The 16,788-nt window shown below is 37.6% G+C and overlaps 1 protein-coding gene across 1 annotated transcript in view; it reads left to right on the top strand.

Annotated features, from left to right (window-relative positions):
- The window catches only part of RNF115 (ring finger protein 115), a 62,228-nt gene that overhangs the window by 29,914 nt on the left and 15,526 nt on the right, over window positions 1–16,788 (top strand). The window contains exon 4 of the mRNA XM_032618512.1: window positions 1,995–2,206. Coding sequence (XP_032474403.1) covers window positions 1,995–2,206 — 212 coding nt within the window. The remainder of the gene's footprint in view (window positions 1–1,994; window positions 2,207–16,788) is intronic.

Genomic DNA, 16,788 nt, shown 5'->3' with positions numbered 1-16,788 from the left:
GCATTGGCAGGCGGATTCTCAACCACCATGCCACCAGGGAAACCCCTCACCCATAGTCTTGAGATTTGTTTTGAGAGTCCTTTCTTTCCCAGCCAGCATATTATAAACCTCTTAATTTCCTTTTATTTTTGAGCCTTATATTCCAGGCATCCCTGAGCTGATTTGAGGATGAGCACTGTTTTTATTTTTCTTTCAGTATCCACTGCTCCTGGTAGTCATTCTAGTGCTTCTTATTCTTTTTAAAAAACTATTCTAATTTTCCTTAATTTATTGAACAAATAAATTTATTTTCTAGAGACCCAGTGCAGCCAAAAATAAAATGAATAAATAAATAAATAAATTTTTTTTTTTTAAAAAAAACTTGTATCCAGGCTATGTAGAGACCTTTTAAAATGGAATCATGAGAAAACAACCCAGTTTCAGAAAATGGCAAAAGATTTGAACAATCTACTTCACCAAAGAAGATATATAGATGGCAAAAAAAAAAAAGCTCAACATCATTAGTCATTAGGGAATTGCAAATTAAAACCACAATGAGGGAATTCTTTGGTGGTCCAGTGGTTAGGACTCAGCTTCCACTGCAGAGGGCATGGGTTCAGTCCCTGGTTGGGGAACTAATATCCCACATGCCGCGTGGCATGGCCAAAAAATAAAAACCACCAAAATGAAATACCACTATACCACTTACAGCATGGTTAAAATTTAAGACTGACAATATTAACTTTTGGTGAGGCTATGGAGCAACTGAAATTGAATGTAAAAATGGTACAACCACTTTAGAAAACAGGCTAGCTGTTTTTTAAAAAAGATAAAAATACATCAGCCATATGATTCAGCCATTCCACTCCTCTAAGATATGTACATAATTGTTCATAGCAACTATTTGTAATAATAAAAAATTAGAAACAACCCAAATGCCTGTCAACAGGTGGATGGATAAACAGATAAATAAAATTTAAATTATTTCAGAGGTAATTTGTTTTTTTTCCATTTACTCTTTGTTTAGTGATTCCTTGGCCAAACCCAACAAACACTCCCCCCACCAAGACCCTTTTAGTAAAAAGCGTGTACAATAGAATGGTCTTATCAGGCATTCTTACACTGCTTTGTCACAGCTTTGCCACAGCTTTCTGGTGAACCTTCTATAAGTTAAGAGTTTTATAGACACCTGTCTTCACTTTGTGGTGATGCTGCCTTTTTTGTACAAGTGTATAAATACATCCATTTTGTTTAATCTTTATTCTGTGGTGGAAATGTGGATGTCATTGTTACAAAACACAAAGTTGTAATGTTGATCTAGATGGTTGACTACGCTTAGGACAGAAGTTCATGATCACCTTTGGCTCAAGTTTTTATTTTTAGTATGGGAAACTGGTCAGAGGCATGTGGATCTGAGCTCAGTGTTAAGGTCCAGACATTGGCTTGTTTCTTTTTTTGTTTTTAAATTAATTAATTTATTTTTGGCAGCGTTGGGTCTTCATTGCTGCGTTGTGGGCTTTATCTAGTTGCGGTGAGTGGCAGATACTCTTCGGTGCAGTGCGTGGGCTTCTCATTGCAGTGGCTTCTCTTGTTGCGCAGCACAGGCTCTAGGCACACGGGCTTCAGTAGTTGCAGCATGCAGGCTCAGTAGTTGTGGCTCCTGGGCTTAGTTGCTCCGTGGCATGTGGGATCTTCCCGGAGCAGGGCTCGAACCCGTGTCCCCTGCGTTTGCAGGCGGATTCTTAACCACTGCGCCACCAGGGAAGTCCTGGCTTGTTTCTATATGAAGGAAATAGTTTCTTGGTATATAAATTTTTCCCCCTGTGCATATACTTGAAAGACTTCTCTTTTCTCCTCCATGAAATTGGAGAAGTATACATTTCTTTAATTCGGAACTGCTGAATTTTGAAGTGTTAAACGTGAATCCTCTCTTTTTTCAGTATTTCTTCTTCCTGTTTCCTCTTTCTCCTTTTCTTAAAATCAGTAACATGTGCTTTATTTCTGGTTTTTACTAGTTCTGGGACCATTTGGACCCCACGATGTTTTTCCAAGATTTTAGACCCTTTCTAAGTAGCAGTCTACTGGACCAAGATAATAGAGCCAATGAGAGGGGTCACCAAACTCACACTGACTTCTGGGGACCAAGTCGGCCGCCACGGCTGTCAGTGACTCAAAGATACAGATCTCGAGGAAGTACTCGTCCTGATAGATCCCCTGCTTTTGAAAGGTGAGTGCAAAGTTGTTATTTAAGTTCTTTTAAAGGATAGTTTCAATGAAGGACGTATTGACATAATCTAATCTTTATAAGGTTTTCATACTTATTACCTTTGTGGACAAGATGGGGATATATATACAGAATGAAAATGAAGCTAAATTGAGTGTCTGTACTCAACTAGTATAATTTACTGATGATGATAAACTGACGGATGATAAAACTAATGATATAGGTCTCTGGTTAATATTTTTATTAATATTTCAGATTAATATATCAGTGATATGTTTGTCAAAACTTCAGAAGATACTGAAAGGGATAGCAGATATATTGGATGACATTAGGATTCAAAAAGACCTCAATAGATTAGAGCAATGGACTTAATATGAAATTTAATAATGATATAGTCTTCTGCAAAACATTCACGCAACAAATATTTATTGAGTGTCTTTTATGCTGGGACACTTGTACTGGATACTGGGGATATAATGGTGAGCAAAACAGGTGGTGGTACTTGATCTCATGGATCCCATTTAGCAGGAATAATAAACACTAATTTTTCTAAAGTGTTTGCTGTATGCGTAGGATCGTGCTTCATGCTTTTTCTGCTTATCTCATTTAATCCATATAAAATGGTAGGTATTGTTGCTATTCTCATTTTATATAAGAATAAACTAAGACTCAGAGAAGTAAGGTAACTTGGATCAATGGTGAATCTAGGACTTGAACCCAGGGATATATGCATCTTGTGCTGCACTGAGATAGCAGCTGCTAGCCACATGTAGTTATATCAATTTAAATTAATTAAAAGTTAAAAAGACTCAAAATTCCTCAGTCACACTCGCCACTTTTCAAGTGCTCAGTAGCCACAGATATCGAGTAGACACCACATTTCACAGCACAGCTTATAAACATTTCCATCATCTCAGAAAGTCCTATTGGACACTGCTGTTCTAGAGTCTACACTCCCCTCCCCTCCACACACCTAGATTTTACTATTACTATTTTACTATACTTACATTATCACATATCTATCCATTGATCTGTCCATTAGTTCGTCTTATATTTTGTAAATTTCAAAGTTAGTTGCAGACAGTCTTTCTTAGGACAATTATAGACTATGGGAAGTCTGATTTAATGGGATTGTCTAGGACAAAAGCCAATGATATCTTAGACTTTTAATAACTTACGGTGCTCAGAGGTAAATCCATCATTTCCTGTGCCAGTTAAACTGTATCTATATTACTTTCCCTTTACTACCTGGCTTGGACCCTGTTGTTGAACTCCTCAACTACAGTTCATCTAAACTTTTACATCCTGTGCTTTTTCTCCCACCCGCTAAACTGCCAGTCAGTGCTGTGGTCCACTTTTCCATGCTCCTTTACTTGACGATGGATAAGTACTGCTGGAGGAAAATCATATAAATGTGCCCACTGGTGCCCCTGCAGCTGGTAAAGGGCATTTAATCTCCATTAAACTGTCAGTGCTTTTAATTTGCATTTCCCTCTGCAAATATTTTGAACGATCACTACATTTCAGTCTCTGAATTTCCTATCTAGTAGGTGGTTCTCAGCAGCTTATTTGTATTCTTCATTATAAAAATTAGGACTTCAGGCATGAACCCCCCAAATCCCTGTGCCCAATTTCTTTGACATCAGTATTTATTTTTCCTTCCAGTCTCCTGAGATGAGGTATCCTTTCTTTTTGCCAAAGCAACTCCATCGGCCCATGTACCTATTTCTTTTGGGATTTTGTTTCATTCATTTTCTTCTCCCTGTTCTCTTTTCCCCCTTTACTGCTCCCTGCCCCATTCCCTTATACCCCTCCCTCCTCCTTTAGCTCTGTGGTTTTCAATTTTGGCTATACGTTAGTGTCACTGAGGATATTTTTTAGAATACAGATACCTGGGCCCTACCCCCAGGGATTCTGATTTAATTATTCTGGGTGAGGTCCAAGCATTTGTAATTTTTAAAAGCTCCTTCGGTTATTCTGATTGTAGCCAGCGTTGAGAACCACTGCTTTAGTTACTGCCTAATCTTATTTCCTTCCCCTTTGAATAAGATTTCTTAAAGGGAGCCTATGTTTATTTTGTGTACTTTCTCATCTCTTATTATGCTTCTGCTACTATAGTCTGGCCCTTTTTTCACTAAAATCCCTGGTGACCTTCTATTCTGGTTACATACCCAGTGGATACTTTAAAATTTTTATCGTATGGGTCCAATTCACTGAATTCAACATTTTTGGTCTTTTTCTTCCCTCTAGAAATTCTCTACTTCTGTGACTTCCATGATAGTATATTTTCTTGACTTACCTATTTTCTGACTTCTCCTTCTTGTGGTTAGTATTTCTATATATTTGTTTTCCTAAGGTGTTTCCTTCATTTTGGTTTTCTTCTTACCCTTCAGTAAGGTTGCTTAACTTTGGGACTATTGACATTTTGGCTGGATAATTTTGTTCTGTAGGGCTCTCCTGTATGTTGTAGGATTTTTAGCAGCATCCCTCGCCTCTACCTACTACATGCAGTAACCAACCCCCCCCCCCAAAGTTATGACAACCAAAAATGTCTCCAGATATTGCCAGATGTTCCCCTGGGGGAGCAAAATTGTCTCTAGTTGAGAATACTGCTCTGTAAGCATTTTCTGGCCATTATTAGGTTCTCTCACAGTTCTAATAATTACCTGTATACAAACACTCCCAAATCTATATTTCTTTTTGACCTTTCTCCCTAACTTAAGATTTGAATGTATAACCTCTTGTTAGATATTTCTATTTGGATGTTCCATAGGTACTACAAACTCACAAAAATGGAAACTAAACTCTTTTCTTCCAGACCTGATCCTTTTTCTTTATTTCTGATTTTGATTGGAAGTACCACTCTCTACCTAGGCATTAATCTAGAATCTTTTCTTTGTCTCATCCAGCTCATATACACATCCAATCAAACATTAAGTCTTTCTGATTTTTTTTCCTATTTCTCAACTCCCATTTTGTCCAGCCATTTCCCCCCTAGTTCATATCTACATCTTTTCTTGTTTGCCTGCACTATTGCATTAGCCTCCTTCAAAGCTTTATCATTCTTAAATTTACTCCCATATTACCCTTGCAGGATTATGTGCCTCAATTTTCAGATCTGTATCACTTCCTGCCTAAAAATCCATTGTCATGGGGTCTATAACTTCATATACAAGGCCCTCTTTATAGAGGTTTTGAACTCTCCCGACTTCTGTAGCCTTGTTTCTGGTCACTTCTTGCTTTTTTTTATTCTACCAATACGAAACTTGTAGTTTTCTACATATTCCATACTGTTTCATGCTTCTATATGTGTTCTTAATCTGTTTTCTCTGGCAGAAGTACCTCTACTGCTTTTTTAACCCAATTAATCAGTCCTTCACTGAATTTAGGAAGCCTCCCATGACCCCCAGGACTGTATCAAACGCTCTTCTTTTGTGCTTCCCCAAAGCACCTTATGCATTCTTCTATTCATACTTCTAACTACACAAATTGAAGTTATTATAATACTAGGTAGCATTCATGAAGAATACATACTGTGCCAGGCTTGACATTCATTAGCCCATTTAATGTTCCCAGTAACCCTAATGAGGTAGGTATTATTGAGGAAAATTGAGATTCTGCCTTAGTAGAGCCTCTGTTAGTTATCTATTATTGCATAACAAATTACTCTAAAACTTGGTGACTTAAAACAGTAATAATCATGTATTCTCTCTCATAGTTTCTTTGGGTCAGTTGTTTGGATAGGGTATGGGGAAATAGTTTGTCTTTGCTGTATGATGTCTGGGACCACAGCTAGAAGACTTAACGCTGAAGACTTGACTGGAATTTGCAGGCTTATTTGCTTACATGTCTGGTGGTTAATGCTTGCTCGTGGCTGGGGGTCTAGTTCGTGCTGCCAGCTGGAAAACCCACACATGACCTTCCTTAGTTTGAAGAGTCAAGACAAGTTTTTTGTTTTTTGGGGTTTTTGCAAGATGTTCATTAATTTGGATTTGTCTGGTTGTTTCTTCATTCAGATTAAATATCTGAGCAAGAATACAAAATAAATGATGTATCCTTCTCGGTGTATCACAACAGAGGGTGCACATGATGTCAGCTTGACCCATCATGGGTGATGTTAAGTTTGACCATTTGGTTAAGGCAGTGCCTGCCAAATTTTTCTTATAAAGGTGCCCTTTCTCTTTTGTAATTAATATATAATCTGAGGTGATACTTGGAGATTGAGTAAATATCTGGTTCTCTAATAGCTTTTTACCTAATGATATTAGACTCCATTGATGATTCTTGCCTGAATTATTACTATAATGGTTATACAATAATGATTTTCTATTTCTTTGATTCTTTCTACAGCTATTACACAATCTGTTGTTAAAAAAAAAAAAAGTTTTTCTCTCTCCTTGCCCTACCTTATCTGTCTACTTATTTTAGCCCAGACTCATGCATTTTGTTTTAATCATTATTCATTTTGTTGATCAAATAATCTCAGTTTGGCCAGAGAAATTGGATCTAAGCATTTTAGGTAGCAGCCCTTGTTCACAGCCCTTAAATTAATAAGAGAGTTGGGACATCTAAGTAAAGTGATCATCTTGTGTTTCTCTGATTATTAGCTGATAATTTCTTTCCAGTTGGACAAATGGAGCTTCTGCTGCGTTTCCTTTTAATGGAAATAAAATCTTTCAAGAAGATTTTTTTTTTAGTTGTCAAATAAGAACAGGGAGATTTACCCTAATTTGTCAGTTCTACCGTATGAATGCTTAAAAACAATATGAATGCTGTTAGGCAGCCATATATCCTGTCTGCAATCTACTAGAGACGTAGGTGACTAGCATTTACCAAATGCCTAGGATTTTTTAGGCACTAGGCTGTATACTCTCTTCTCACAGAGCCGTTGAGCTGGGCCATGTACAGTTAAAGAAGACGGGTCAAATTTTAAAATGTTTTGCTCAAAAATTCCTTGCCAGATTAATAAAATATCAATGTGAAGATATTAGCTTGAATCAGTTCTCCTTGGTTGCTTTGCCTCTTTATACCATAGGAAATTGTGGTCTGTTCTGCTACTACATTGTCTCTTTAACTGATAGTAAGAGTGGGAGAAAGACATGAGCTTCCTTTTCTCACATGTCCTTTACTGATAATCATATTACCTTAGTAACATGCAAGCAACAAATAACCTGATTTAATGATGGCTCAAACAAGCTTTTTTTTTCTTACACATAACAAGTCTGTAGGTAGGTCACAGCAAATTAGTTCAGTGTGTCAACCGTGTTAGGGTTGGATCTCTGATTCTCTTGATCTTTCCCTCATGCTTACTGCCTTAGGACTTCAGGAAGGAAGAAAGGGGAAAGGGATAGCACCAGTTTATTTGTCCCATATTTTGAAGGAAAGGAAAATCTTTTTCACTGCTCCACTTCCACCTCTTCACTTCCTGCCTGGAAAATTCTATTCCCTGGGTACTTTGTCACATGCTCCCCACACTCAGCTGTAAAGAAAGCTAGGAGAGCATGGATTTAGCTTTTCTGTCCTTTGTCGTAGGAGGTGGCAAGGGAGAAGGCTGTTGAGAATGGATGTGGGGTCAGCCTGTCAGTGTCTGCTAATTAGCTATTTTATTAGCTACTTCAGCTAATAGAATAAGTGGCATGTTATTTCATTATTTTATATTAAACGATGTTATAGCAATCTTCTGAAGATTTTAATCCTATTGCTTGTAAAATATATTAACCATGGGCACCCCTCCCTGACCCCTTTTTTGTGGATGTCATGAACTCAGTGATTTTGGCTCTAAATCAGTGTTTTCTGCGTTTTAGTCATTTAAGTACTGTATTGATGAATTTTTTCCTCTCTGTCATCATCATTATTATTATTTAATGTTTTCTTTGAATGGACCTACGTTTTTCTTTTACCTGTGTTACCAAACTCAGGTTCAGCTGCTTGCCTTTCAAAAGCCAGTACTTGAGAGACCAGTGTTGGTAGGAAGGGAAAGGTTGCTTTATTTAGGAGGCTGGCAACCTGGGGAGAAGGCAGACTTGTGTCCAAAGGTCAACTCCCCTGCTTCTGATCAGGGGGCAAGAGCTGTGAAAGGGGAGTTTCAGGGGTGTATAGGTGGAGGGAGGGGGCTATGTGCAGAACAGCACAGTCAGCTCCAACAGTCATTTTGAAGTTGGTCATGCGGTGGTCTGACCAGCATCATGATTGTTTTAAGTACAGTTAATCTTCAGTTCCAGGGTTGGTTTGTTCCCATTTCCTTAAGGGCAGTTCTCAGAATTGTTAAGATGGAGCAGCTTATGTCATGGCTACAGTCTGGTCATCATGTAGTTAACTTCTTCCACCTGGTATGGGTTTCAGTATCTGCAAAACAGCTCAAAAGCTATGGCTCAGAATATTATCTGTAGCCCTTGAAGAGGAACTAAAGGTCCTTGACTTTGTTTAACGACTAAACTATTGTTTGGTTTTGTTTGACTGCTTTCCTTTGCTTCTGTATTTTCCCATTTCTCTGATTAATTTTATTCTAAAGTTTTTCTAGAGACAAGAGACAGGCAGAGGACATGGTGGGGTCTGTCCCAGGAAGGCCCCATAGGGTCCTTCTGTTGCACTTATTTAGATGTGCTGTGAAAAGAAACTTCACAGTATTATCTGTGTAAACATTATTGACTGTATAGTCATTAGCTGTTTGGGGTTTTTTTTTTCCACTTAAGTAGAGACTACTTCCTGCTGTAGGATCAGAAAATGCCAGATATTACATTTTCATTCTAAGTACACACTTAGGAAGAAAATAGCCAACCATTAGAGATGTGTAAAAATGGATTTTGCTGTGTTTATATGGAAAATAAAAAATCCAATTTACGTACCCGTTTATACCTGTTGTAGTTTTTTCTCACTGCTCCACGGGGGTAGGGACAATATCTAATTAGGTATCTTTATTATCTAATTTTCTTCACATAGCAGGATATTTTGTCGAGCTTCCATGTCGTTACTTATAGACCTGCCAGATCTGTCACATTTAAACACATGAATAGAATTCCATCTTATGAATGTATGGTAATTAATTTAGACAATTCCCTAATGATGAACATTGGAGAGCTTTTAGATTTTCTTTTTTCATCATTATAAACTATAGTGCATTGAACACTCCTTCTTGTTTATATATTTTTGTATGTTTATGAGAATCTGTCTTTCCGTATTTTTAATTCTTTTTTTCTCTGTACTTCATTTTGGGTATTTTCTATTGACCCACCTTCAGTATCATTAGTCTTATCTTCTGCTGTTTTTGATCTACTGTTAAACCTATCAGAGGAATTACTTATTTCAGATATGATGGTTTTCATTTCTAAAATTTCAATTTGATTGCTGTATGGATTCAGATTCTTTGGTGATATCCTCCATCTTTATTTGAACATACTAGTCATAGTTAATTTAAAGCCCGTTTTCGGTAACTTCAGTATCTGGATCACCTCTGTGTCTATTTTTTTTTTTAACATCTTTATTGGAGTATAATTGCTTTACAATAGTGTGTTAGTTTCTGCTTTATAACAAAGTGAATCAGCTATACATATACATATATCCCCATATCTCCTCCCTTTTGCGTCTCCCTCCCACCCTCCCTACCCCACCCCTCTAGGTGGTCACAAAGCACCCAGCTGATCTCCCTGTGCTATGCGGCTGCTTCCCACTAGCTATCTGTTTTACATTTGGTAGTGTGTATATGTCCATGCCACTCTCTTCGTCCCAGCTTACCCTTCCCAATCCCCGTGTCCTCAATTCCATTCTCTAGGTCTGCATCTTTATTCCTGTCCTGCCCCTAGGTTCTTCAGAACCTTTTTTTCTTTTTTAGATTCCATATATATGTGTTAGCCTACTGTATTTGTTTTTCTCTTTCTGACTTACTTCACTCTGTATGACAGTCTCTAGGTCCATCCACCTCACTACAAATAACTCAATTTCGTTTCTTTTTATGGCTGAGTAATATGCCATTGTATATATGTGCCGCATCTTCTTTATCCATTCATCTGTTGATAGACACTTAGGTTGCTTCCATGTCCTGGCTATTGTAAATAGAGGTGCAATGAACATATTTGTACATGACTCTTTTTGAATTATGGTTTTCTCAGGGTATATGCCCAGTACTGGGATTGCTGGGTCATATGGTAGTTCTATTTGTAGTTTTTTAAGGAACCTCCATACTGTTCTCCATAGTGGCTGTATCAATTTACATTCCCACTAACAGTGCAAGAGGGTTCCCTTTTCTCCAGATCCTCTCCAGCATTTATTGTTTGTAGATTTTTTGGTGATGGCCATTCTGACTGGTGTGAGATGATACTTCATTGTAGTTTTGATTTGCAACGAAGAGTAGCCACCGCTCACCACTCGCTGCAACTAGAGAAAGCCCACGCACAGCAACGAAGACCCAGTGCAGCCATAAATAAATAAATTAATTAATTAATTAATTCAGTATATATTAAAACCAAGTTGGAAATACTTTGTGTAAAATGGAGTTGAGTTTAGGCTCAGTTAATTATAGACAGATGTTCCCCAAGTGAACGTCCAGGCAGGAAGTTTAAAAATTTTGCATGCTGGAGGACAGTTCCTTTTTGGTCCTGGCTTTCCTCCCATTTCTTGCAGGGTGACTAGCACTGCTCTTTCCTTGCTACTAAATACGAATGGTACTACCCTATTTACTGTAACTAGCAAAACCATCTCCTTGGATTCCTAAGTTGCTGTGTAGGGACAATATTAAGAACCACAGATGTAAATTAGATGTTCTTAGATGGATCTAGGTGGTCAATCAGTATGTTACCTTCATCTGTTTCTCTCTTTGTTGGCATCATTATTAAATAGCTCTCCTGTGTAAAATGAAAGATAGCTAATGGTAGTTCCAAGTTTATAAGAATATTAGAGCATTCATCCCAGAGGATATGTGCATCTATCAACTCCCAGGGAGGATCTCTGGCTTGGCTTGTGTTTTGTGCCCACACGTCTGGTGGTGAGTGTATTATTCTTGTGTATTTTTTGAGTTAAGGGTCTGTTCCCTCTCATTTATTGAATAATCCACCTGATTCGAAATGTTACCTTTGTTATATATAGAGTTTCATATTCATCTCTATCTGGATTCTCTGTTATGGTCTGATCTTTATTTGTGTACTCCTGTGCCTATGTCTTACTGATTTACTTTCTATAATTTTATAGTATGATTTGATAGCTAGTAGTGAAAGTCCACTTGGTTATTGTTCCTTTGCAAAAACTTTTGGATGCTTCTCTTACATTTACTCTTTCAAATGAATTTTAAATGCAATTTGTCAATCTCTGACCTCTCTCCCATCCCATTGGGGTTTTGATTGGAAGTTCATATTAATTTGGGGACAGTTGGTACTTTTTATAATATTGAAACTTCTCATCTAGGCCCATGGCTCATATCTCAATTTGTTTGGTTTTTTTTTTTTATGTTATTCAGTAAAGTTTTATGGTTTCACTTAATTTTAAACTGATTATTAGATAGATTGTTACCCAGCCCTGTGCTACTTAATTGAATTCTCTTATTAGCTCTAATAGTTTTTCATTTTGTTCTCTAAGGTTTCTAGATTAGCAGGTGTATCAATTGATTGATACAAATATTGCTTGTATTTTTCCCCTATGTTTATGCCTCATTATTTTTTCTTATCTGTTGCATTAACTATATTATCAAAACAAAGTTGTCTAAGTGTAGCCATCTTTATCTTCTTCCTGACTTAAATGAGAGTGAATTAGTGTTTCTTTATTAAGCATATTCACTTTTGGTTCCTAATATGGTTCCTATCACATTAAGAAAGGTTTATTTTATTCCTAATTTATTATGAGCTTTTAATTGAGGATGACTAGTGATTTTATCAAATGACCTTTGCAGTCCTATGAAAATGACCCTTATAGTTTTTCTTCTTTAAACAATTAATGCATTTTATTAACTAATAGATTTTATCACGTTGAACCAACAGTTTGAATTCAACAGGCTTCGAATAAAAACTACTTTGTCAAGGAGTGTTAATCTTTTAATACACTATTGGAGTTGATTTCTTCCTAATCTTTTTTAGGATTTTTGCATTGATTCATAAGGGAGCTGGTAATTTTCTTGTGTTATCTTTGTCAAGTTTGGGTATCAGGGTTGTATTAGTTTGATAAAATGAACTGGGAAATCTTGCTTTGTTCTTAGGCTTGGGAATAGTTTAAATAAGGAATTATCTATTCCTTAAAGGTTTGGTAAAAGTTACCTGTAATTTCATCTGGACCTAGAATCTTTTGGGGGACCAGATCTGTTACAACCTTTTCAGTTACTTCTAGGGTTAATGGTCTAGGGTGGAATTTCATTCATTTTTGTATTCCCAGCTTCTAGGTAGTGTCTGTCTTATAGTGGACATTGTATATACTTGTGTTGAATGAATGGTTAATTGTAATTATGTTGCTAAGAGGTATGTATGGAACATATGAATTAGTAGTTATAATAGCTAAGAGTTTGTGCCAGGTACTAGTCTGAGTGCTTTTCAGGTATTTATTTAATCTTCACTATAACTCTCTGGAGAAGTTACTGTGAATATCTCTGTTCTACAGTAGAAACTGAGGCACAGAGAAGTTAGGTAAATTGCCTAAGGGTATGAAGCCAGTTAAATATTGGAGCCAGGATATGGCAAAAATGATGATATTTGTATTTGGTGGGATTATGAATGTTTCAAAATAATTGAAAAATTTTAACAGTATCTTATATAGTCTTTCCAATTAAAAAAAAAAAGAAGCATTTTCCTAACTTTCTCAGAAATTTTTCTTCCAAGAGACACATACTAGTGTGTCAGTAAGTAGAACTTGGGAAGTTTTAAATTCAATTTATTTTCTCTTTTCTTTCACGTAAGTGTAAATGGAACACAACACATCTTTGGGGCATATTACTACTCTGCCTGATTAGCAGGTCTACTCAGATTGTTCTGCATGATTGTTATTACTTTGCAGTAGTTGTCATTATAATGTCACCCAGTGTTTTGAAAACACTTTACAATTTTGTATTTTATGGGTTTTTTTTATTGATTAAATCCTGGCTTGGCTTCTTCCTGATAACAGTTTGTCCTGTTGATTTGAGAAGTAGTATAACTTTTTATCCTGTTCGTCGGGTTCTCAGCTAGTGGTTTCCATGGACTACATCTCAGGCTTCTGATCATTCCACCCATTTTACTGTAGACAGAGTACTTTGTCATTTAAGAAATCAGATGTCAGGGATTAACCTTTGTGGGATTATTAATGTGCTCCTCACACAAATTTAAGGAGCTCTCCTGAAATGAGATGTATTTTCTTTGGCTTTTTCATTGACATGAGTGAAGCCTTTTTTGCTCATATAAAGAAGGGTAAGTCTTCAATTGTTCATCCATTCTGCAAATATTTATTGAGTGTGCCTAAAGTCCTCTAATCTGCAGCTTTCAAATGATAGTTTATCTGGGTGTAATCAGGTCATCTTATCTAACCTTAAATAATTATCTGACCTGTGCCAGAAGAGTAATTTATTAATTTACAACTCGGGGAATTCTACTTCAGTGACTGGAAAACTCATTGCTGCTTATTAGCTTAATAATGTCTTTGAATTTCCTAGATATCAAGAAATGAAAAGCAATCAGATGGTTGCTTGGTGTGTATAGAGTCAGCAAAGGAAATTGTATAGTCTTTTGGAGAAATTTCATTTGGATTGTGATAAGCCTAAGGAATTATTCATATTTCATCTTTTTTAAAAAATTAATTTTATCTTTGACTGCATTCGGTCTTCATTGCTGTGCACAGGCTTTCTTTAGTTGTGGCGAGCAGGGGCTACTCTTCGTTGTGGTACGCAGGCTTCTCATTGTGGTGGCTTGTTGCAGAGCATGGGCTCTAGGTGCGCGGGCTTCAGTAGTTGTGGCACGTGGGCTCAGTGGTTGTGGCTCATGGGCTCTAGAGCTCAAGCTCAGTAGTTGTGGCACATGGGCTTAGTTACTCCACGGCACGTGGGATCTTCCTGGACCAGGGCTCGAACTCGTGTCCCCTGCATTGGCAGGTGGATTCTTAACCACTGCACCACCAGGGAAGTCCTCATATTTCATCTTAATGATTTTTTTTTTAGGATGGAAAAGTATTTATGTTTGTCATTTGTTCCTTTCCTTTGTATTAGATCAACCCTAATACATTCATATTTTCCTGGCTTCATAGAGATTACCACCCTTTAGTTTGCACTTATTACATTAAAACCTATCTTTTGTTTCAGTATGGTACTCTTTTTTTTGTTTGTTTGTTTTTGGCGGTATGCGGGCCTCTCACTGTTGTGGCCTCTCTCGTTGTGGAGTATAGGCTCCGGACATGCAGGCTCAGTGGGCATGGCTCACGGGCCTAGCCGCTCCACGGCATGTGGAATCTTCCCGGACCAGGGCACGAACCCATGTCCCCTGCATCGCCAGGCAGACTCTCAACTACTGTGCCACCAGGGAAGCCCATCAGTGTGGTACTCTTAACATTTAAGGTTTCCTTCCTTAAGAATATGTTTTCCTGAAGTTAACCCCAGGTTCTGGGACTTAACATTTTCTGACCACTGATCACAACTCAGATTTTGAGAAATGACTTCTTTTCGGTTGTTAACTTTTTTTGTTGCTATTTAAAAGTAATAGGTTTGTTTTGTTTTTTGGCATGGATTAAAAAAATAACATTACCCAGAAATAGCCACAGTTATTATACCTTGATACATAATTATGTAGACCTTTTCCCATATATATGAGATATCTACATCTATATAATTGAAATGGAATCATACTATACCTATTTTATAATCTCCTTTTTTTATCTTAATAGATTATATATGTCTCTCAATGTCCATCTGATTGGGCCCCATCTTGGGGTCTCTTAAGTCATTCAGTAAACATTTGTGTATTACTATGCCAGGTGCTATTCAGGATGTTGGGCATACAGTAGTGAACAAAACAGTAAAAAATGATTGCCCTTGTGGAATTTACGTAGTAATGGGGGATGACAGACAAGCAAAATAAATTAAATCGATAGAACGTTAAGCAGTAGTAAATGCTTTGGGGAAAAAAAGGCAGGGAAGGGAGTTAGGGAGTGTGGGAGAAGTGATGTTTCAAAAAGTATAGTCAGCAAAGGCCTTGTTGAGAAGGTTTTTGAATAGACATAAAGGAAGTGAGGGAATGAGCCAAGAATGTGCCAACAAGGAGAGTCTAGTGTGGAGCAGAGTAAGAGAGAGGAAGAGTAGGAGATGAGGTCACAGAGCAGTTGTTGGGGCTGGGGCTGGGTAGCTGAGTATGAGATCCTGTAGAGACTGGTAGCCCGTTATACAGGCTTTTATTCTGAGTGCAGTGGAAATCCAGTAGGAAGTTTAGGGCAGAAGAATGACATGGTCTAACTTATGTCTTAAAATGATCATTCTAACTGCTGTGTTGATAATAGAATGGCCAGGGGTATGTGTGTGTACAGGAGGCACAGGGGCAAAGACAGAAGCAGAGAAACTATTTAAGAGGCTGTTGCATTAATCTAAGTTAGAGATACTAGTGGCTTGGATGAGGGTTAGTGCAAAAAAATGGTTGGATTCTAGATAAAGTTTGATAATGGGCATGATAGGATTTGCTGGCAGATTGGATATGAGGTATAACAGAAAGAAGAGTTAAGGATGACAAAAAGGTTTTTGGTTTGAACAACTAGAAAAGTGGAGCCACCATCAGCTGAAATGCGGAATACTAGGGGGAACAGGTTTGGGGGAGAAGACTAAGAGTTCAGTTTTGGACATAACAAGGTTGAGGTGCTTATTACACATTCAAGTGGTGATGTTGAGTAGGCAGAGGTCTTGGCTAGAGATAAAATCTGGAAGTTGTTGCCTCTTTATGATACTTAAAATTGTAAACCTGGATGAAATTGCCAAAAGAGTCAAGATAGAAAATAGAAGAGCTCAGAGAATTGAGCTCTGGGCCCTCATTGATTAGAAGTTTGGAAGATAGGAGGAATAAGTAGAGGAGTCTGAGAAGGGAGCTAGGAGGAAAACCTAGAGAGATTACAGCTTTGGAGACTACGTGAATACTCTTATCTGGTCTTAGCATACCCCTCCAGACCCTGTGGATTGATTTTTCTCTTCTGTGGGTTGCTAAAATTAGATACATACACCTCTTCCCCTACCCCTTTTAGCTACCTAGTACTTTAACAAGAAAAAGTTTTTGTTTAAAAAAAAATTCAGTGTAAATACTGTATGTATCAAGTGAAGATAATCTCCTAACAACAGCTCATACACTTACTGGGGTCACCCTGAGCGGTCTCTCTCTGTCACTGCTGAGGTGGAACCAACATCTCATTTCCAGAGGGTAAGCAGCCGATAAAGGGGAAATCAGCACCTGATCCATTGAGATGTCCCTGGCAATTCCAAGTATTTGTATAGGGTCAGCTTTAGAGCTTCAAGGAACTAGGCTCTCTCTCAAACTTGATTATTACCATTTACTTATTGGTTAGTTCAAGCATGTGATAAACTGTTCTTCTAATTAGTCATCCCTCAGTATCCATCGGGAGCATTGGTTTCAGGACCCCCCTCCCCACCGCCCCCGTGGATACCAAAATCTGAGGAT

This window comes from Phocoena sinus, chromosome 1, assembly GCF_008692025.1.
Source record: "Phocoena sinus isolate mPhoSin1 chromosome 1, mPhoSin1.pri, whole genome shotgun sequence".
Classification (NCBI taxonomy): domain Eukaryota; kingdom Metazoa; phylum Chordata; class Mammalia; order Artiodactyla; family Phocoenidae; genus Phocoena; species Phocoena sinus.
Note: the sequence above shows the minus strand (reverse complement) of the source record. Positions and strands in the feature narration are given on the sequence as shown.